This window comes from Notechis scutatus, chromosome 12 (genome assembly GCF_049901735.1).
Source record: "Notechis scutatus isolate UNSWTSFEM ecotype Mainland chromosome 12, rNotScu1.2, whole genome shotgun sequence".
Lineage (NCBI taxonomy): Eukaryota > Metazoa > Chordata > Lepidosauria > Squamata > Elapidae > Notechis > Notechis scutatus.
Window position 1 is genome coordinate 7,448,173 of NC_142020.1, and position 22,932 is coordinate 7,471,104.

At 42.0% G+C, this 22,932-nt stretch overlaps 1 protein-coding gene across 3 annotated transcripts in view; it reads right to left on the minus strand.

Annotated features, from left to right (window-relative positions):
* Nucleotides 1–17,974, minus strand: part of LOC148129645 (syntaxin-binding protein 4-like) — a 53,641-nt gene extending 35,667 nt beyond the window's left edge. For all 3 annotated transcript variants that reach the window (XM_087973177.1, XM_087973178.1, XM_087973179.1), the window contains exons 1-3: nt 17,813–17,974; nt 8,049–8,122; nt 271–366 (exon numbers count right to left, since the gene is read on the minus strand). In XM_087973177.1, the coding sequence (XP_087829303.1) occupies nt 271–366; nt 8,049–8,122; nt 17,813–17,877 (235 nt within the window). In that variant the 5' untranslated portion in view covers nt 17,878–17,974. The remainder of the gene's footprint in view (nt 1–270; nt 367–8,048; nt 8,123–17,812) is intronic.
* Between the last annotated feature and the right edge of the window lie 4,958 nt (nt 17,975–22,932).

The following is a 22,932-nucleotide window of genomic DNA, read 5'->3' on the forward strand; positions in this document are numbered from 1 at the left end:
TACTCTATTTGCTCCATTTCCCCAAAATAACACTGACCAGGGACCCAAAATGAATTGTTTAGACATGCCCCAATGTATTGGGTTAATTTTCACTGCACCTTTTCCATATAAAAAGGAAATTCCTAAGAAATTTCCCTAATTCCAATTTCCACTAATCTGTTTTACAATTGTTTCGATTGATGGAGATCTGAAGACTTTTCAAGCAATCAACCCAACCTAATATCTCTAACTGAGATTTCAAGCCACAGATGTAAGTGATTAAAAACTTACCATCAATGTAAGCCACTCCTCCTGGTAGGATTCTCTTGACATAAACTCCATATTCCTCTCCCGTGAATTCTTTAACACCACCAATCACTTTGATACCTATCCATAAAAAAGAAATACACTGCAGTCACAAGCGCAAAGTGTGCATACTCGTCTAAAAATTATAATCTCTCCCTCACTGAATCAGGGGAGCTTTAAGTTAATGGGGACACCAGAGTGGGTGAAAAAACTTTCAAATAAATATGCATTTGTTCCATTGAGAATTAGCTAAGCACAAAGAATGCATTCAGGGCATCTCTGTTTAGATCAAAAATAGAACAATTAGCTCCATGTTTATTGATGTAGCTTCTTTCATGAGTTGGTCGTATTCCTTTGGGGATCCTTTCTGGTTTTCCATCATAATAGAATAACAGAGTTGGAAGGGACCTCAGAGGTCCTGTAGCCCAACCCTCCTGCTGAAGCAGGAGACCGTCTATAGTTTCAGACAAATGGTTGTCCAATCTTACATACAGCACATTCAGAAAGTGTTCAGCCCCCCCCTTGATTTTTGTTAATTTTGTTCTGCTGCAGCCTGATTCTACAGTTGTTGAACTTCATTTTCACTCCCCCTCATGAATCTACACTCAGTACGCCATGACGACAAAGTGAAAACAGAATTTTAGAAATGTCTGCAAATGTATTAAATGTAAATCAATAGAATAATAGAATAACAGAGTTGGAAGGGACCTTGGAGGTCTTCTAATCCAACCCCTTGCCTAGGCAGGAAACCCTACACCTCTTCAGACAAAATGGTTATCCAACATCTTCTTAAAAACTTCCAGTTGTTGGAGCATTAACAACTTCTGGAGGCAAGTTGTTCTACTGATTAATTGTTCTCACTGTCAGGAAATTTCTCCATAGTTCTAGGTTGCTTCTCTCCTTGAGGAGTTTCCACCCATTGCTTCTTGTCCTGACTTTCAGGTGCTTTGGAGAATAGCTGGACTCCCTCTTCTTTGGGGCAGCCCCTGAGAAACTGGAACACTGCTATCATGTCTCCCTTAGTTCTTCTTTTCATCAGACTAGACATACCGAGATCCTGCAACGGTTCTTCATATGTTTTAGCCTCCAGTGCCCTAATCATCTTTGTCGCTCTTCTCTGTACTCTTTCTAGAGTCTCAACTTCTTTTTTTACATCGTGGCAACCAAAAGGGTAAGAGTACGAGAGATTTCTCTCACTTTAAAGAATCCTATAAGCTTTTTCTATTTTCTATTTCATTTTGTTAGATAGCGCCCAATGTTCAAGTCTGTCAAGGTCCTTCTGTATCTTAAATTAAATTTATTATAGAGTACTGAGCGTAGATTCATGAGGGAAAAAATGAATTTCAATAACTGTAGAATCAGGCTGCAGCATAACAAACTTTGACAACATTAAAGGAGGCCTGAATACTTTACGAATGCACCGCATGCTAACATTGGAGGAAAACACAATTACAATTACAACATTGGAGGAAAACACAATTACAATTACAACATTGGAGGAAAACACAATTGTTAACAATGTCAATGTGATGTCAAGCAATAATTGGCCTCTTTTATATGCATACTTAACCCAGAGGATTTTAGCGGTCAAAGTCCATTAAAAGTTTGAAATGAATTCACCAAAAAGCTATCACCTCTGGTTCACCCCATAATCCCAAAAGGGAAATCTATTTTTATGTGCAGCTTTAGTGAGAGAACAGAAAAAGCTTAAAGGATTCTGAAAAGTGAGAGAAATCTCTCGTACTCTTACCCTTTTATTTACATAATCCTATCAGAAGGTGTGTCAGGAGGCCATCTCTTATCGGTAAACACCACATCCTCATGCAAACAATCACAAGAGACAAGAAGACGATTGTTGGGTTTATACCAGTAGACTTACAACCACAACAGAGACCAGTGGTGGGATTGAAAAATTCTTTAGTACCGGTTCTGTGAGCGTGGCTTGGTGGGCATGGCTTGGCGTGGGCATGGCAGGGGAAGGATACTGCAAAAATCTCCATTCCCTCCCCACCCCACTAGCCTGCTTTCCAGCTCCATTCTCCTGTGCAGGGCAACCAAAGAAGACCCAGCCGATCAGCTGGAACTCGATGGGAGGCGGAGAATAGATGGGGTTGGTGGGGCCAGTCAGAGGTGGTGTTTGCTGGTTCTCCAAACTACTCAAAATTTCGGGTACCGGTTCTCTGGAACTGGTCAGAACCTTCTGAAGACCACCTCTGGCGGAGATCAACATTTCTGTTGCTAAATGAGACAGCTGTTCAGTGGGATTTTGCCCCATTTTACAACTTTTCTCGCCAGAGTTGTGGAGTGAATCAATGTGCTTGTTGAGACAGTAACATGAATCTGGCTTCCCCAGTGACTTATCAGAAGGTTGCAAAAAAAAAATCCATGACCCCGGGACACTGCAACTGTTGTAAATATGAACTGGTTGCCAACGTCTGAATTTTGATCACGTGACCACGAGGATGCTGGAATGGTCGTTAGGTGAGAAAAATGGTCATAAGTCACTTTGTTCATTGCTGTTGTCATTTTGACTGGTCTCTAAAAAAACTGTTGTAAATTGAAGATCACACACACACACACACACACACACACACACACACATTAAAAGCGAAAATTCTCCTTAGAAAGAATTGGCCAAGGTTCTCTCTCTGGCATTGATATGGAAAACTGATGACTAACTTTCAGGAGGAATATATTATTGGTGATAATGACTTCTGCCCCAGCTGTTTATTTTTAATTTTAACATCTATTCCATTTCGTTTGGGTTCTCTTAGATTGAATTTTCTTCAACAATATCAGCAATGCTCTGGGAGATAGCAAAAAAGCAAAAACAGTCCCAAATGCCAGATTCTGATAGCCAAGTCCTCCTTTTTTCCATTACAAATCCAGAACAAATCAAAAGTTTATATTTTATCCATCCTTTTGCATTTAAGGCAACTGGCAAGCATCAAATTTTTAGACTCTGGTTCTTGTTGTTTATCTTAAGATTCCACTCTTTTAAACATACCAGCTTTTAAAAGTTCCACATCTATGTTTCTAGTTTAGTTTAGTTTAGTTTAGTTTAGTTTAGTTTAGTTTAGTTTAGTTTAGTTTAGTTTAGTTTAGTTTAGTTTAGTTTAGTTTAGTTTATTGTCATTGCACCTCGTACAACGAAATGAAACACCATCTTCAGGGCACATCATGACCATGAAAATAAACACAAACACACATCCTTCACACGCCACACATTGAATTGAAAACCCCCGACATTGCACCAACACTGCACTATACAGTAGAATTCAAAAGAGCTACTGCCCTGGGATAGAAGCTGTTTTTCAGCTGTTTGTTCTTGTTTTTATTATTCTGTACCATCTGCCAGGTGGTAGTAGTTCAAAAAAAAGGGTTCCCAGGATGAGATGGATCTTTGAGAATGTTTTGAACTTTCTTAAGGCAGCAGGAGCTATAAAGCTCTTCCAAAGAGGGGAGAGGGCAACCCATGATCTTTTATTCTCTTTACAAACAATTCACTTCAGAGTCTTTTGAATAACCATGTACAGGAATTTAATAGGACATAAATGAAAGCTATCCCATATTTTAGACTTTCCATCTAGGTTCCATTTTGTTGTTTGAACCCTGAAAGGTGAGATTAACAAGGAATTCTCTCCATTGAGATTGTAGAGTGCAGAGAAGAGCGACAAAGATGATAAGGGCTCTAGAGCAGGGGTCCCCAACCACCGGGCCCTGGACCGGTGCCGGTCCGTGGATCATTTTGTACCGGGCCGCAAAGAATGAAAGTAGGGCCTACTTTGCTTGGGCGCCATCATCTTGTTTCGGCGGCGCTTGAGAAAGTGCTTCTGGGTGAGCTTGTCGGGTCGTCGGTTGGAAAGCGGCGTTTGGGTGCTGAAGGAATCCTCGCGCCTTAGTTTCGTCGAAGAGGTGGGGGCAGCTTGAACAAAGAGCCGTCCCAATGGCGGTGGAGTCTCGCGTTATTCAGGAGGAGATTAAGAAAGAGCCGAAAAGCCCATCGACCGCGAGAAGGTACAAAGGAGGAGTTGAAGGTGGCGGGGAGAAGCGGGGACGGCTGGCTGGCGGTCGCTCGGCTCACCTTGCCTTGGTCGTGCGTGCTGATGCGGTACCAGTCTGTGGATCATTTTGTACCGGGCCACAAAGAATGAATAATCATGAAACTGGTCCCTGGTACAAAAAAGGTTGGGGACCACTGCTCTAGAGGATAAATTGTATGATGGAACGACTGAGGGAACCAGAAATGTCAAGTTAACAAAGAGAAAGTCTAGGGGGGATATGGTAGTAGTGATCTAGTATTTGAAGGGCTGTCATAGAGAAGGGCTATTCTTCAAAGTACCTGAGCACAAGACAAGAAGCCACAGATGGCAACCTATCAAGGAGAGGTCCAACTTAAAACTAAGGGGAAATTTCCTGATAGTGAGAACAATTAACCAGTGGTACAACTAAGTGGTGGGATTCAAAAATTTTTTACTACCGGTTCTGTGGGCGTGGCTTGGTGGGAGTGGTTTAGCAGGCATGATAGGGAAAGGATCCTGCAAAATCTCCATTCCCTCCCCACCCCACTAACCTGCTTTCCAGCTCCGTTCTCCTGTGCAGGGCAACCAAAGAAGACCCAGCCAATCAGCTGGGACTCAGGGGGCGGAGAATAGATGGGGCGGGGCCAGTCAGAGGTGGGATTTGCCGGTTCTCCAAACTACTCAAAATTTCTGCTACCGGTTCTCCAGAACCGGTCAGAACCAGCTGAATACCACATCTTTATAAAAATGGCTATTATTGTGAAAAAGCAAAAAGTTGTGATTTGATGCTAAGGCCTTATTTTACTGTAACAGAGAGAGTTGGAAGTCAATGCTTCTTTTTCTTCTTTTTCTGATCTTTCCTCACGTCTCCTTCCTATTTTCCTCCCAGCTGCTTTCCTATTTACTTTGTATTTTATAGTTTACAATTATTTTATAACTCAATAAAAATGTTAATGGATGGAATGTTATAGGGTCTCCTTCTTGAGCAAGGGGTTGGACTAGAAGACCTCCAAGGTCCCTTCCAACCCTAGTATTCTATGTTTTATTTTTATGAGGGGAAGGGGGAGGAAATATGTTGGAAAAAATGGAATTTATTTATTTATTAATTGATTAGAATTTGTCAAACAAAAACAAGAATAAGAGAATACAAATACAGTGACAGAGACAATAGGCATGTCAATGCACTGATGCACTATGCCCTCTTTACTAACCACTTAAGTATGATGTAAGGTCCACGGAAGTCAATTTGTGACTGAAATTGTGAAAATGTGTAACTGAGACAACTGAATCAGTGTTGTGGTTAGCTGGCAGCAGGTGTGGACGGCTGAGGAGAGCGAGGACTCAGATGAGGGGCCAGGACCATTGGGGAGTGGACTGCTGCCTGCAGAGATTGTGGGGGCTGGCAGCAGCGATGAGGAGGTTCCCGAGGAGCCTGTGCCAAGTGCGCATGCACGCAGGGCTGCTCGCAGGGAAGAGCAGCTACAGCAGCACAGGTGACTCGGGAGTAAGGCTGCAAGGTAATGGACCCTCCCTCAAGAGGATAAAGCCAGCTGTGAATCGGACATTCTTTGCAGGAAGCAAAGACATTTTGAAACTCGAGCCTTGTGGACATTGCCGTATCTTAAGTTGGTATCTGAAGACTCTTGTGTTGTAAAATATTTCTAGGTAACCTTATCTGTTATTCTTGGCAGCCTCACACAGTTTTGGTGAGGCTCGTGCTTATCAAAGTTAATTAGTTTGCAGCAGCCTTTTAACCGGGGATTCGTAAGAATCATTAAAAGGTTTCTGTTCCCTTTGGTTCGTATTTGTTTTATTGGAAAAGGGTTTGGGTCAGAATAATCAGGTAGACAGAGCATTCCAGCCATTGACAACTCTATTACAGAAATCATATTTTTTATAGTCAAGTTTGGAACAATTTACACTGAGTTTAAAACAGTTGTTCGCGGGCGTATTATTGCGATTAAAACAAAAAAAAAGGTCATTTACAGGTAAAACATTACTATGTATAATTCTGTATGCAATACCTAGATCTGACTGCAAGCAATGCAGTTCTAAGTTATCCAAACTGAGAATTTCGAGCCCAGTAGTGTAGGGAATTCTATTGTGCACAGAAAGGGGCAAAGCTTTTCTCATGAAATACTTCTGAACGCGGTCAATTGAACTGATTGAATACTGATTGGAATGATTGATTGGAATGATTGATGATCTGTCTGGCACCCTAGACCTGTTCATTTTCGCTTTCCTAAATGCGTTACATTTAAAGGGAAGGAAATATTGGATCGTACATCGGTTCTGCTTTATTGGAAGGTGTGACAGACATCTTTTCTTGTGTCTTGAGCTTTGATTTGTAAGGGGGAAGAATCAACTTGCGGAGGCTGAGTGTCTGGCTTCTGGAATGTAGAAAGGGACACAATAATCCTTGACCCAGTTTTGCATCCACTACAACTCATTCATATCTGCTTAATATCACTTGCTCAGGTCTAACCTCTTATTAGACTAGAAAGCTCTGGGTAAACATCCGACAGATTAACAAGCAATGAAGAAAACATGAGCTGATGAGTTATTATATGGGACTAAATGCAGAAGGACAGAATTCGGGGCTATTAATGGCTACGTCAAACCCTTCCCAGCCTCTGAATGGCTAAAATTAGGGTCAAGTCTTCTTTTTCTGACCTTTTAGACATTCCAGCACTGAGATCTGGGAGCCAACCTGGCCTTATTGGAGAAAAAGAGGAAAGGGGAGAAGAGAGGCTGTAATGAATCCATAGAGTCATCTCTGAACTTGGTTGTTTCTTGCAGATGTTTCATTACAAAATTAGATAACATCGTTGGTGATGGAAAGGAGTCTGGGAGGAGGAGGAGGAGGAGGAGGAAGGAGAAGAAGAATGTGGGGTCCTTGGTACTCTCTAAACTTGCAGACGTTTCATTGCCAAATTAGATAACATCATCGGTGATGGTAGGGAGTAGGGTTTGCAGAGTGGAGGAGAAACAGAATTGAAGGAGGAGGAAGGAGGAAGGAGGAAGGAGGAAGGAGGAAGGAGGAAGGAGGAAGGAGGAGAAGGAGGAGAAGAAGAAGAAGAAGAAGAAGAAGAAGAAGAAGAAGAAGAAGAAGAAGAAGAAGAAGAAGAAGAAGAAGAAGAAGAAGAAGAAGAAGAAGAAGAAGAAGAAGAAGAAGAAGAAGAAGAAGAAGAAGAAGAAGAAGAAGCAGCTTTCTGAGCTTGGTTGTTTTATTGAAAATATTTCATTACCAAACTAAATAACATCATCAGTGCTAGAAGGGAGTGGGGCATAGAGGGTGAGGAGGAGGAGGAGGACTGTGAAGTCCTTTGTACTCTCTGAGCTTGGTGGTTTTCTTGCAGACGTTTCATTACCCAACTAGGTAGCAGCATCAGTGCTAGAACAGTATGTTTTGCCTTGAAGTGGGATTTATTTTTACATGTCCCTAGGAGTTGGGTGGCGTATAAATTATTATTATTGGTATTGCAGCAAACATTTTTTTAAAAAAAGATGTGAGGCTTTAGTTAAATGGTCTTGGCAACCTTCTTGGCATTTTTGAAACCCTCCTTGCGGTACATCAGGAAAATCACCATCCCATGACAGAAGTATGACAAACAAAACGAGAGAAAGAGGGACAGGGGAAGAGGGAGAGTCCAAAGGACTTAACTGTGGATCTGAAGAGTGATGGAACAAAACAAATGGCTTGAAACTCTATGGCTCTGTTTTCAAATCCTGCACACTTACCCAAGCCATTGGCACAGTCGTAGAAGTCAAAGCAATGCATGTGACGATCCATCCCATGTGGTCCCATTAATGTCCTGAAAAAGCAGAGCAAAGGTGAGGATGAGCTGGAATACTCAGCTGCAGAAGAACTCACATAAACACGGGACTTATTTATTTGTTAAACACATTTATGTAGCCACCTAACTCCCACATTAGTGACTCCAGGCAACACCACACAATGAAAACCCATGGAAATGGAATGGAATGGAAAAGAATAGAATATTGGAATGAAGAAGAGAAGAGAAGAGAATCTTTATTGATAATAGAATAGAATCTACTGAGAATAGAATAGAATAGAATAGAATAGAATAGAATAGAATAGAATAGAATAGAATAGAATAGAATAGAATAGAGTTCCTTATTGGCCCAATGTGATTGGACACACACAAGGAATTTGTCTCCAGTCCTATTTCAGTGCAATACTGCTTAGCACTTCAAGGTCAGCCAATATATCAGCCAGGTGCTGCCACCTGTCCAGGTAGGAAGAGTCCTAAAAAGTTGTCACTGAGAAATGAGGAACTGGTGCTCCTTCACGTAGCAGGCATGGACTTTTTTGCAAGAGATCCATGCAAGATATGGGAATGAAGTCCAGGAAAGTTGTTCCATATTCCCTTCTTCTGCTTTGTTTGTTTGCATTCCACCTGTATTATTTTCACAAATAACTCGAGAAAGTGAACCAGAGGTGGTCTTCAGCAGGTTCTGACCAGTTCTGGAGAATCAGTAGCAGAAACTTTGAGTAGTTCAGAGAACTGGCCAATCCCACCTCTGACTGGAGATTTTACAGTATCCTTTACGGTATTTTACATACCTTCCTCGTCCTATTTCCCCCACAACAACAACCCTGTGAGGTGAGTTGGGCTGAATGAGAGGGACTGGTGGCCCAAAGTCTCCTAGCTAGCTTTCATGGTTAAGGCAGGACTAGAACACACCATCTCCTAGTGATTGGCCCAAAGTCACCCAGCTGGACTTCAGGCCTAAGGTGGGACTAGAACTCATTGTTTCTTGGTGAAGTCACACAGTCTGCTTTCATGATGGGACTAGAACTCACTTTTCGGGCTGATGCTTTAAAACCACTAGATCACACCGTTTCTCTCACACATGGCATTCCACCTTCCCACAGACAGTTAAATTTCGAGCTGCCAAACAGCAGTATCATATCATCCGGTTTCTCTCTCTGGCAAGTCTACCACTTAATCTGATTAACAGCCCAGAAGATGCTGGAATAGGATGATAAGAGAGCTGGATGATGCAAAATAGTGGTAGCCATAGCAACGGGGAGAAAGGGCACAGCTAAAAGTTGGGCCTGGCCCAACAAGATACAAAGCAACCATCACACAGAGGTTTTGTGGAAAATGTGAGGAAGAGTCGCAAGTGGAAACATGACCCTTCTCAAAAGTTCAGTGAAGGACAACATACATTCTGAATAGCTTTGAAAGTTAGTATTCAAGCAATTGACAGATTGACAGATAAACAGAGTTGGGAGGGACCTTGTAGGTCATCTAGTCCAACCCCCTGCCCAAGCAGGAGACCCTACACCATTTCTGACAGATGGCAGTCCAGTCTCTTCTTGAAAACTTCCAGGGATGAAGCTCCCACCACTTCCGAAGGCAACTTCTGTTCCATTGGTTGATTGTTCTGACTATCAGAACATTTCTCCTTATTTCTAAGTTGAATCTCTCCTTAATTATTCAGATGGAGTATTGCGTTCTTGTGTTTATGTGGTGGTCAAAATGTGTGAGAGTCTGTGTATTTCAATGTACAATCACTATCACTTCACTGAACTGCAAGCTTCTTGGTTTCACATCTTTGTATTGAAACCCCAAAGAAGGGGAATCAATCCAAAGAGGTCCAGCATGAAATTAGGGTTCTTCCAGTTGTTGTGGCAGAAGACATACAATTTAGACTTGTTGGCTAACATGGAGAAAACTTTTGGAAGTCAGAGATCTGACACAGGGATGGGATTCAAAAATTTTAACAACTAGTTCTGTGGGCGTGGCTTAGGTGGTGGGTGTGGCTTGGTGGACATATGACTGGGTGGACATGGCTTGGTGGTCATGTTATTGGTTGGGCATGGCCAACTCAATATCACTCACACCGAGGCACGCATCTCCTCGCCTGGCCTCTCATGACTGTGGGGATGCTGCAACAGTCGTAAGTGTGAAAAATGGTCATAAGTCACTTTTTTCAGTGCCATTGTAACTTTGAATGGTCCCTCCACACAAGCAAAGTATCAGCAAAGGAGGGGGAAAAAACTCCAGAGAAGTTCCTGTTGCTCAGCATGTGACCTTGGAAAGCTAAGATAGTTGTAAATGCAAGGACTGGTCACAAGACACTTTTTCAGCACCATTGTAACTTCGAACAGTCATTACACAAATGGTCATTATTTGGGGACTACCTTATGATGATCATAAGGTAGTGAGGGCCTACATTTTGTGATGCTCCATAGGAAAAAGAGTGGCAGAACCTGGAGGTGGCATTAAAAGAGGGATCGGCCAAGAATCTCTACATCGTCACAAGCAAAGTAAGTTCAACCCACCTTCGATTTCATTGACCCTTATCTAATTCTAACCAGTTGCTGATCGTTACTTGAGAAGATTCCTATGCAAAAGCAGGAGTAGCAATAAATCAATTTAATTGGACCTTCGTGTGGGGACCTGGTCTTTTGTGTCCCACACACTCCTAGAGATTGTTGTTACGGCCAGTTCAGTGAACTCCCACCCCTGGCTGGATACCCCTAGTGCTGGGCTGTCAAACTCCTGGCCCCTGGGCTGAATGTGTCACACACTGGCCATGCCCACACCTGGTTTAGCGAAGGGGAAATAAGTCCTGATACGTCACATGATGCCGCCATGATGACATGAGTTTGACAACCCTTTTGCACTGGTGCAAAAGATCAGGAGTTGCCACAAGGGAAGAGGGGGGTCAAGCTATTCCCCAAAGCACCTGAGGGCAGGACAAGAAACCATGGGTGGAAACTAATCAAGGAGAGAAGCAACCTGGAATTGAGGAGAAACTTCCTAAGAGTGAGGAAAATTAACCAGTGGAAATGACTGCCACCAGAAGTTGTAAATGCTCCAACCCTGGAAGTTTTCAAGAAGAGATTAGACAAATATTTGTCTGAAATGGTATTGGGTTTCCTGTCTGAGCAGGGGGTTGGACTAGAAGACCTCCAAGGTCCCTTCCAACTCTTCTATTTGAGTCGATTCTATTCAATTCTATTCAATTCTAAAGATTTGCAGTTTCATGTCTGAATGGACTTTATCAAACCTCAATGTGGGAAGATTAAAAAGGCTTTAGTTCTACAATGATCCTCTTAGGTGAGGTAAACAAATAGTCACTGCAGAAGCTGAGGCTGAAGCCAAAGGCTGCAAAGTAAATTAATTTAAGCTGCAGTAGCTGTGAAACTCCAAACTGCCTTCCAACGCCTATTTTCCTCCCGTGGAAAAAAAGGACTTCTTTTTGCAGCTTTCTCAGGGGGCTTGGGAAGTTTGTTCCTCTCTCTGGTGTGTGTCCACAGAACTGTGGTTAAAATAATCAAGAAGGTAGGCAGAATAATGCTGTTGGTGCTCCATCTGGTTTCTACATAGTTGGTGTCTCATCACGCTTTCCAGGAATGGCCACTCACACAGAAGAGAGTTTCTCAACTTTGGCAATTTTAAGTTTGGTTGACTTCTAGTGCTGCTGGCTGGGGAATTCTGGGAGTTGAAGTTCACCCACCTACACCTCTTTCTCCTTCTATCCTGGCCACTTTTGACAGAGGCCTGATTTGAGAGCATTTTAACAAACTGCATCCCTGTTTGGTTTGGTGGCAGCAGCTCCTTCGATAGAAAGTCCCTACAGAGAGTGGTGAGGACAGCGGAGAAGATTATAGGAAGCTCGCTTCCTGTTATTCAGGATGATGCTTATAAGCGCTATGTGCTTAGAGCTCAAAGCATCGTTAGAGACCCCACACACCCACTTTACGGTCTCTTTCTCTTGCTCCCCTCTGGGAGGAGGTTTCGAAGTATTTCTAGCAGCACTACTAGATTCTGTAATAGCTTTGTTCCCTAGGCCAGGGGTTGACAACTTTTTGGACCTCAGGGACCACCAAACTCATAATTTTAAACCACAGACCCTGGGAAAATCCCCAAAAAAGTCTGCAGGGAAATTCCCCACCCCGTTTTCCTACCCATCGACCATTCTTTATTTGGGATCGCAGGATATCGTCTCCAGCTCCATCCTCAGGGAGGGAGGGAGAGAGAGAGAGACAGAGACAGAGAGAGAGAGAGACAGAGAGAGAGACAGAGAGAGAGAGACTTTTGGCTTCATGCAAGGAAAGCAGCAGAAGCAGCAAAAGTCTTTCTTTCTCTCCCCCAAACTCCGCCAGAAATGAATCTTTGCTGGTGCAGCCTCTTGGAGCAGGATGCCTTGCAGGGTCCCAAAGACTCATTTCTGGCGGAGTTTGGGGGAGAGAAAGAAAGACTTCTGGTGCTTTCCTTGCATGCAGCCAAAAGCAGAAGAAGAAAGAAGCGAAAAGAAGCAGCCCGGTGGCCAGGTGAGGTGCATGGAGTGAGTGGGGCAAGTTCCTCCCTCTGCCCTTTCCCCTCCCCCTCCCCCTTTCCCCTCACTACCTTGTGTTGTTCGTAATGCAAGCAACGCAAACCTTGTGTTCCCGCAGGCCATGTGGGGGGCTCAGCCTTGTGTTCCCGCGCAGCCTGGATTATTTGCTTTGGGGGTGACATTTCTCTGCGGATCACCAAAATTTTCTCATGGACCACCAGTGGTCCCCAGCTCACTGGTTGGCGACCACTGCCCTAGGCCATTTATCTGGCAAATTCGCAAGATTTGTTTTTCTTGCCTGTACATACAGGTATACATCTGAACTAGACTCTGTATTTATCTGTATTTATTGATTTATTGATTTATTCATTCATTTGTTTGTTTATTTGTTTTTTTATTTGTTTGTTTATTTATTCTGTTATATTATGTAGTGTACATTGGAGGTGGAGGCCCTTTGAGAGCTGTATGCAACAAAATTTCATTTTCATGTATGCCGATTAGTGTACATTCGAAGTGACAATAATGTTAATCTAGCTCTAAGTTAAAGTCGCCACGATTGAGAAACACAGATCTAACTGAAGAAGGATGCTTTAATAAACCGTGAAAGAAATGAACTCTGCTCTGATTATAACTCAGAAAAATAACTGTCTTGGGCCACAACGCTGAGAAGAGAGAAATGGGATGTGTAGCAAAGAAAAAAAGAAAAAAAAAAGTCAAGATGGCGACTACATGTATAAATGAGCAAGGCTGTTGTTGGCAAGGGTGACACTAGCCCTATATGGAACAGCAGATACAGATCGTACAACCATTTAGCAATCATTCAAAGTTACAACGGTTCTGAAAAAAGGGACTTACAACCGATTCCCGCGCTTGCAATTGTTGCAGCATCTCCCTAGTCACAAGATTGAAATCCACGCAGGAGAGGCAGGCATTTACCGTGGTTGCAGCATCCCGGTTGCACATGAGCACCACTTACAATCTGTCAAGTCACTGGGGGAAGCCAGGTTCACTTAATGATCGTGCGATGCCCTTAACAACATGGCAGAAAAGATTGTTAAAGTGGCCGCAACTCTTATATATGTGTGTGTGTGTGTGTTTCTCTCTGAGTGTTTCTCTGTGTTTGTCTCTCTCTATATATACTTTGTGTGTGTGTGTGTGTGTGTGTGTGTGTGTGTGTATTAGAATAGAATAGAATAGAATAGAATAGAATAGAATAGAATAGAATAGAATAGAATAGAATAGAATAGAATAGAATAGAATAGAGCTGGAAGGGAGCTTGAAGGTCTTCTAGTCCAACCCCCTGCTGAAGCAGGAGATCCTATACAATTTCAGATAAGTGGCTATCCAGTTTCTTCTTAAAAACCTCCAGTGATGAAGCACCCACAACTTCTGAAGCCATATCTACAGTATATTTATATGTATGTATGTTTCTCTCTCTCTCTCTCTCTCTCTCTCTCTCTCTCTCTCTCTCTCTCTCTCTCCCCCCCTCTCTCTCTCCCTCCCTCCCCCCCTCTCTCTCTGTGTGTGTTTGTTTCTATCTATTTATTTATTTGTCAAGCAAGTATTAGATAACAGATATAAGTATAAACATGGTTATGAATAAATAAAATGGATACAAATAAAAAAAAAGAAACAATAGGATAGGGACGGTAGGCACGTTGGTGCACCAACTACAGACCTCTTAGGAAAGGGGTGAGGTCTATCTATCTATCTATCTATCTATCTATCTATCTATCTATCTATCTATCTATCTATCTATCTATGTTTCTGTTTTTCTCTCTCTGTTTCTCTCTCTCTCTCTGCACTACTATTACTATTAATCTTCTCATCGTTCCTATCGCCCATCTCCTCCCACTTGTGACTGTATGACTGTAACTTTGTTGCTTGTATCCCTACGATTTATATTGACTGTTTTCTAGTATGATTTGATTGCCTATGTGTACCTTATGACTATTATTAAGTGTTGCACCTTATGATTCTTGACAAATGTATCTTTTCTTCTATGTACATTGAGAGCATTTGCACCAAAGACAAATTCCTTGTGTGCCCAATCACACTTGGCCAATAAAGAATTCTATTCTATTCTATTCTATTCTATTCTATTCTATTCTATTCTATTCTATTCTATTCTATTCTATTCTATTCTATTCTATCTCTCTCCCTGGGTTTCTTTTCACACTGCCTCCCCCACAGCTTTTCCATCTAACGTCCCCAAAGTGACTAATAAATTAATCTTTAAATCAATTACTCTGTTAGATCATATTTGTCAAAGGGATGGGGAGATATTATCTGCTAGGCCATCTGCTTGCTTGATCTCTCAAGCTGGCTTGCTGGACAAAATCCTCATCAAAAGTGTAAAGATCATGAACTTTTGACTATCCAACTGTTCCTTTTCAACTGCAGGGCACCTTGGATTAATCACCAGAACCAACTGACTTGCAAGATTGGAGGCTTAAACATACAATGAATGGTTGCAGGAACTTGGCATGGCTAGTCTAGTGAAGAGAAGGACCAGGGGAGACAGGATAGCAATCTTCCAATATCTGAGGGGCTGCCACAGAGAGGAGAAAGGGGTCAAGCTATTTTCCAAGGCACCTGAAGGCCAGACAAGGAATAATGGATGGAAACTGATCAAGGAGAGATTCAACCTGGAAATAAGGAGAAATTTCTTTACAGTGAGAACAATCAACCCATGGAACAGAAGTTGCCTTCAGAAATTGTGGGAGCTTCATCACTGTAGGGTTTCAAGAAGAGACTGGACTGCCACCTGTCAGAAATGCAGTACAGTCTCCTGCTTGGGCAGGGGGTTGGACTAGATGACCTACAACAGTGGCCCCCAACCTTTTTTGAACCAGGGACCGGTTTCACGATTATTTATTCTTCCACGGACCGGTACCTGAGTAACACGAGACTCCACTGCCATCGGGACGGCTCTTCGTTCGAAGCCGCCCCCCCCCCTTCAACAAAACTAAGGCGCAAGCACCCAAACGCCGCTTTCCAACCGAAAACTCGGAAGCAACCGAAAACCCGGAGGCGCCGTCGAAACAAGATGGCGGTGCCCAAGCTTTGCGGCCCGGTAAAAAATGATCCACGGACCGGTACCGGTCCAGGGACCAGTGGTCGGGGACCCCTGACCTACAAGATCCCTTCCAACCCTGTTACTCTGTATTTCCGTAAGATTGATGTCAGCCTTGCAAAGTAGACTAGACAAGAAACAGCACAGGGAGGGACAGCTCTGTTTTTATTGTAAGGTTACATTAAAAGAATCTCACATGACTAAAAGGCTTCACCCTGTCCCTTGCTTTTACTGCCTGGAAAACTAGGGAGGGTCTGTTTGTGAGATCCTTTCAACACCCTGTGCCTCCTTCAGACTCAAAATTCATTCATCAAACCATTGTCTAGGCCAGGGGTGTCAAACTCAAAGCATGGGGGCCCAGACCTGGCCCATGGGGTGCTTAGAATCTGGCATATGGGACCACCCTGGAAACAACAAAGGACTGGCCCCAGATGCTTCTGCCAGTTAAAATGGAACTCCCGCGTTCAGTTTTCATTGGCAGAGGGTTGAAGGAGGCCGTCTCAGCCAAAAATGTAGCTCAGGAGCCATCTTTATCTTGGCAGAGCGCTTGGGCCGCAACAGGTGCCCACAATGTCAACTCATTAAATATTTCTAGGGTCTTTTTTAGAGTTGCCAATAGAAAGGGAGGGGAGAGCAGTACAGCAGCTTGAAAACCAAAAGTGCATTCCATACATGTTTTCAAAGATAGTAAACTAGGTGATTAAAGTTTCTGCCTTGCAAAATTCTAACTGGAGAGCATGATTGATGACTCTTGGCTATGGATGTGTCCCATTGGAGAATATGAATTACGATACACGCAGGGGGTGGGGGGTGGGGGAGAAAACCAGGGTCAAGGGTGACAACGAATGATGTGTCTCAGAGTTGGCTACAGCCTACATCCAGGCAGTGACGGACAGTTTAGCTCCCAATAAATCTTTTTTAAGTTTTGGAAGTTTGGTTCAAACTCATGATGCCGGAATCCTGACACAAAACATACATACATCAAACTGGCCACACCCATCCTGGCCACACCCAGTCCTGCCTCCCCAAGGTCAAACACAACCTGATATGGCCCTCAATGAAATTGAGTTTGACACCCCTGATCTAGGCTATGGGCCTTCTATCTCCCAAGGCTATTCACAGATAGTCCTCAACTTACAACAGAGAGTTGTAAGGATTATATTTACAAAGAACAACACTTTTGTAAATGCACCCCCGTTATTCCCTCTTTCCTTAAGGAAATTTTACTGAGATTATCTTAATATTTGTACCCTATGATGATCATTAAGTGTTGTATTAACAGATTGACAGATTAACAGAGTTGGAAGGGACTTTGTAGGTCATCTAGTCCAACCCCCTGCTCAAGCAGGAGACCCTACACCATTTCTGACTGATGGCAGTCCAGCCTCTTCTTGAAAGCGTCCAGGGATGAAGCTCCCACAACTTTTGAAGGCAACTCCTGTTCCACAGGTTAGTTGCTCTTACTGTCAGAACATTTCTCCTTATTTCTAGGTTGAATCTCTCCTTAATTATTCAGATGGAATATTGCGCTCTTGCTTTTATTAGTTATGTGGTGAAAATAAATACAGTAGGGATATGGGGAAGCAGGGGAGGAAGGAAAGTGAGGCATGGGATAAAGAGAGAGAGAGAAAAAGCATTGACTTCCAACTTTTTCCCACGCAGTAAAATAAAATCACAGCCTCAACTTTTGACTTTTGCAGTCACTAAATACTAGCCATTTCTATAACAAACAAACAACAAAAAACGAATCTAATCAGCCAAAGGCAAAGTCGGCATCGAAGAGCACAACGTCTAGACGCGATTTGCAAGTAGAAACAAAACGAGATATATTCTTTTCTCTGATGAAAACAGTTAATTTTGCCGTCTCTGCTAGCTCCATCGTTTTTTTTCTCCATCCCACCTCATTATCTTCCGGTATTGCCATACGCTAAATAAATAACATCTTCTAGTATGTAGCTTTTTTAAAAAAAAAAAAAGCTGTAATCCTTGCAATGAAGTTGCAAAGATAAAAGCTAAAGGAAAAAAAAAACCCAATAACATGAAAGAAGTCATTTCTTAACAAAGACTCCCACCCTTATCCTTCCCCTAGATCCGCTGCTTCCCATCTCACCAATAAATGAGGGAAAGTCCATCGAAACGTTCTAGATCGCTTCTCCCCGGCTTCAGATAGGACATTCTGCCCCACACCGGAAATCTTGAACTCTTCTCTATTCTTCCCAGCGACGGTCTGAGAGGGAACAGCAGCAGATCCAATTTCTCGGCTGCTGCCACGCCATCTGTAACCCCCAAAACACGGCTTGGAGAAACAGTGGTTGGCCTTCTCCCAGGGGATCCAAACCCTCTCTACCTGAGATCCAGTGGCTTTTTTTTTTCTGGAAAGAGATCTATTCTTGATGGCTTTCAGCCCTGCCTTGGACCGCTTCTCTCCCCAAGACCTTGCTTGCTGCTAACGGAAGGGGATTGATAGGTTTTGGTCTGGCGGCCTTTGGAACGCCGTGTCCTAGGAACAGATGTTGTGACTCTTTAGTTAATCCCAAAGAATCTGTTCCCTTGACGGCAGCGTCATCTGAAGGGCTTCCAAGGTTTTAGTGCTGGGTCCAGATCAAACGAAGGGAAGGATGGACGTTGAAGGGATGGAGGCTGCAAGATACACATTTTCAAAAAAAAATATTTTTATGGAATTTTTCCTTTTTACATATCTCAATCACATATGAAACAGTGCTGTGGCATTTTTATACAACTACATTTATGTCTAATACAATCTATACATTCTATTTCTATACCTTCTACATCTTTATCTATTCCTATACATCTATACATCTATTCCTTTTCTTATTTCTATTCTCTATCCAATCATACCATTTCTCCCATATTGCATAGTATTCAGAATCTTCTTTTCTTTTTAATTCTATAGTCAATTTGTCCATTTCCGCACACTCAAAAAAAAAAAATTAATTACTAAACCTTCGGATGGTATACAAAGTTGCTTCCAACACTGTGCAAAGGTGATCCTTGCTGCTGCTATTATATGTAACACCATATATTTAATCCTTTTATTGAATTTCCCTTTAATTATCCCTAGGAGAAATAATGCCAGAGCGAAATCTATTTGACTTCTTATTCGTTCCTATAGTCACTTTTGTATTTTCAGGCAAAGAATCTTGTATCCAGAGCTTTGCAAAAACAGAGATGGCCACAGGGAGAGGTGCATAAATGCAGTCGGGTTTTTGGGAAATGCCAAGAAACACGCCAATCCTTGGAAGAAGTTCTTGGGAAGTGAGCAAGGACAGGCCATGGGTGGTGGACTGGGGTTGTTGGGGGATTTTCCTGCCCCCCTGATTTTCAGAAATGCTATTAAGGAAATTGCTCCCCTCCCACACACACACAATTGAGGAAATCTCCTTTACTTTGGAGCAGATCAAGCAAAGAAGAATTTTAGAATTTCCCTAAGTGTGGAAAAAAGATGAAAATCCTGTAATAAGAGAAGATTCATGAAATTTATTCCTTGTGGAGAACCACTTTGATTATTGAATGGGTTGAAATGGATTGAAAGTCTGTCCTTCCCTTCTTCCTCCTTCCCTCCCTCCTTCCTTCCTTCCTTTCCCTCCCTCCCTTCCCTTCCCTTCCCTTCCTTCCTTCCTTCCTTTCTTTCTTCCTTCCTTCCTTCCTTTCCCAGCAATCCAGTTCTGCAAAGCTAGTGTAAATCTGGCCTCCCAATTTAAAATCAACTTTAACAAAGCAGTGTAATTCAGCCCCAAATAATTGGAAGAAACACCCAGAGCCCCTAAATTCATGCTCCCATTTCCAAACTAAGTCAACCATTCAGCTTGAGAAAAAGAATTCTGTGCAGTCTGGGAAGCGACAGATTTTTTGTTTTCCTCCAGAGCCATGCACATTTAATCCTGCCTTCCTACTCCCATTGCAAATTCCTCCTAAAGCAAGGAAGGAAGCAACCCAAACATTTCCCAAACAACCATTCTCCCCCCCCTCAACTCCCAGTGCATTCCCAAGGAACTATAGGCCTGGGGCGCCCCTTAGTGGAGGAATAAAATCCCCAGCCTTGGCAGCCCTTCTGTTCCAATGAACTATCGTCTTACTTTCTCCTTCCCCTATTTCTATTTTCTCTGACTTGTTTGTTTGTTTGTTTGTTTGTTTAGTATACCTATACAGCTGCCCATCTTCCAATCCTTTTAATTCCCTTCCTCTTTCCTTTCTTTTTAACCTTTTCTAATCCTTTCCAAAGCCATCAATCACTACTTCTGATTTTCGTTCTTTTGGCAAAAAGTCCAGGTAAGGTTTCCAGTCTTTTTTTAAAAAATGTTGAAAATGCCCAACTGGGACCTCAGCTGGCCCTGGGTTCAAGGCGTTTGGTCTATTCTTCCTGTGTCACAATGGCTCTTGGTGTGGTTGCAGAGCTAGTTGTAATAAAAACAATAAATTCTTCTCCTTAGTTTCCAGCAATTATCTCTTCTCTGCCAAGAATGTTGCTTGCAAAGCCAGTGTAAGCCTGTAAATCTACCGGTAAGATAGGAAATCAGTTGAACAGGTATTTTTTAAATCCTTAACGAAAAAACAAACCAATCCTATGCTAGAAGATTGAACAAGAGTGAGATTGGACAAGAGTGAAATGAAGCTGGATTGACAAGATCGGCTAGACCTCGACTAACAACCACAATGGAGTCCTCAAAATTGCTGTTGCTAAGTGAGATGGTTGTTAAGTCAGTTTTGCCCCATCATACAACCTTTCTTGCTACAATTGTTAAGTGAATCACTGCAGTGAAATTAGATGGTCATTACGTAAATCTGGCTTCTCCATTGGCTTTGCTTGTCAATAGAATAGAGCAGAGTAGAATAGAATAGAATAGAATAGAATAGAATAGAATAGAATAGAATAGAATAGAATAGAATAGAATAGAATAGAATAGAATAGAATTCTTTATTGGCCAAAGTGTGACTGGACATACAAGGAATTTGTCTTGGTGCAAATGCTCTCAGTGTACATAAAAGAAAAGATACATTCATCAAGAGTCAAGAATCATCAGGTACAACACTTAATAATAGTCATAGGGTACAATAAGAACAGAACAGAACAGAACAGAACAGAACAGAACAGAACAGAACAGAACAGAATAGAATAGAATAGAATAGAATAGAATAGAATAGAATAGAATAGAATAGAATAGAATAGAATAGAATAGAATTCTTTATTGGCCAAGTGTGACTGGGCACACAAGGAATTTGTCTTTGGTGCGTAAACTCTCATGAGAGGTTACAAAAGGAGATCACACGACCTCTGGACTCTGCAACCATCATAAATATGAGTCACCGGCCAAGTATCTGAATTTTGATGGCATGACCACGGGGGTGCTATCGTGGTTGTAAGCGTGAACAACAGTCACAAGTCCCTTTCCTCAGTGCCGTTCTAACTTTAAATGGCCACTACGTGAACTGGTGTAAGTCGTATTCCTTCCTTGGCCTTCAAGGGTGCGGGGACCACATTCCTCGAGATGTTTTGGGGATGGGCCTCTCTCCCACCCAGCCACTCACGGGCTGCGAATTCCAATTCCCTGACTTGACAAGAGGAAAAGAGAGAGAGAGAGAGAGAGGCAGAGCTGAGGGCGTAACCCTTGACTTTCTTTGAAGAGGGAGAGAAGGAGGGTTGGCAGCCCAGCTGGGCAGGCCAAACCTGTTCCTGAAACCCCAGAACAGGTTTGGCAAGGGAGAACATCTGCCAAGCTTGCATTGTCAGGTGGATGGCAGTTTCAGGTGTGTGAGAGCTTCGAAGGGCAGGGATCCCGCCTTGCCTTTTCAGCAGAGTTCCACCTGTGGGTCCGATGCCAGCTATCTGAAAGCGAGTAGAATTTGAGATTCTTTTATTTTTTTAAAAAATTATTTTTTTTTAAATTGAATTTTACACAATTAAAAACAGCACAGATACAAAACAATACAACAACAAAACAACACAAATACAATCTTTATAATGTTGTGACATCTACTTTCCCAGTTTTTGTTATCTATCTATCTATCTATCTATCTATCTATCTATCTATCTATCTATCTATCTATCTATCCATTTATTTGTTTATATTATTTTTTGTTCTTAACATCCTATCATCCAACCAATTATGCCATTTTTTCCAGACTGTACAATATTCCTTCTCTTCCCTCTCTTGTAATTCCAACGTGAGTTTTACCATTTCTGCACAATCCATAATTTTCTTTATGATCATACTGTCTGTGGGAGCGCTATCTAATTTCCAACTTTGGGCATAAGTTATTCTTCCTGCGAATGTGTATTATGATGTATTCAATTTCTTTCTTAAATGTTCCTCTGATTATCCCTAGCAAAAAAAAAAAATTTCAAGCTTAAATTCTATTTGAAATCAATTCTATTTGAAATTCTTTTCTTTTTTATACATAAGTTTTTTATTTTTTAATGTGAACATCTCATCTTACATTAAACAGTGTGTCATCTGGGTTCAAATGTCTCTCTGCTATTACAATCAAAATTTATAATATTTGTTACATTGATGATAATTCTCTAATCTTAGAATAATAATCAGCATTATAACTCTATTCATTTCTCCCTCTTAACATATCTTCTAATGAAAATATTATGATATATTAGGTATGGTAATCTTAACAATCATATATAATCATCATCATATTGTTTACCTTAACATATAGTCTTTATTTCACTCATCTCCATTTATTTCTCGCTTCTATTTTTATTCTCCGGCCATCCATAAAATAGCTCCCATACAGTGGTGGGATTCAAATAATTTAACAACTGGTTCTCTGCCCTAATGATTTCTTCCAACAACCAGTTCACCAAACTGCTCAGAAAGTTAACAATCGTTTCTCTCGAACTGGTGCGAACTGGCTGAATCCCTCCACTGCTCCCATGTCATATAATATTCAGTTTGTTCTTTCTCCTTTATAGCAAGCATTGATCTGTTCATTTCTGCAGGGAGATTCTTTTCAAGTTTAGGTCACTTTGCTTGTCCCGATAATCCTCAACTTATAACAGTTCGATTTAGAGATCATTCGAAGTTACGATGGCACTGGAAAAAAGTGACTTAGAGCTGGTTTTTCCACATTTATGACTCCCCAGAGTCACGTGATCAATATTTGACTGCTTGGCAACTTATTCATATTGCAGTGTTCCTGGGGTCACACGAAACCCTTTTGTGACCTTTGGATGAGCAACGTCAACGGGAGAGCAAGATT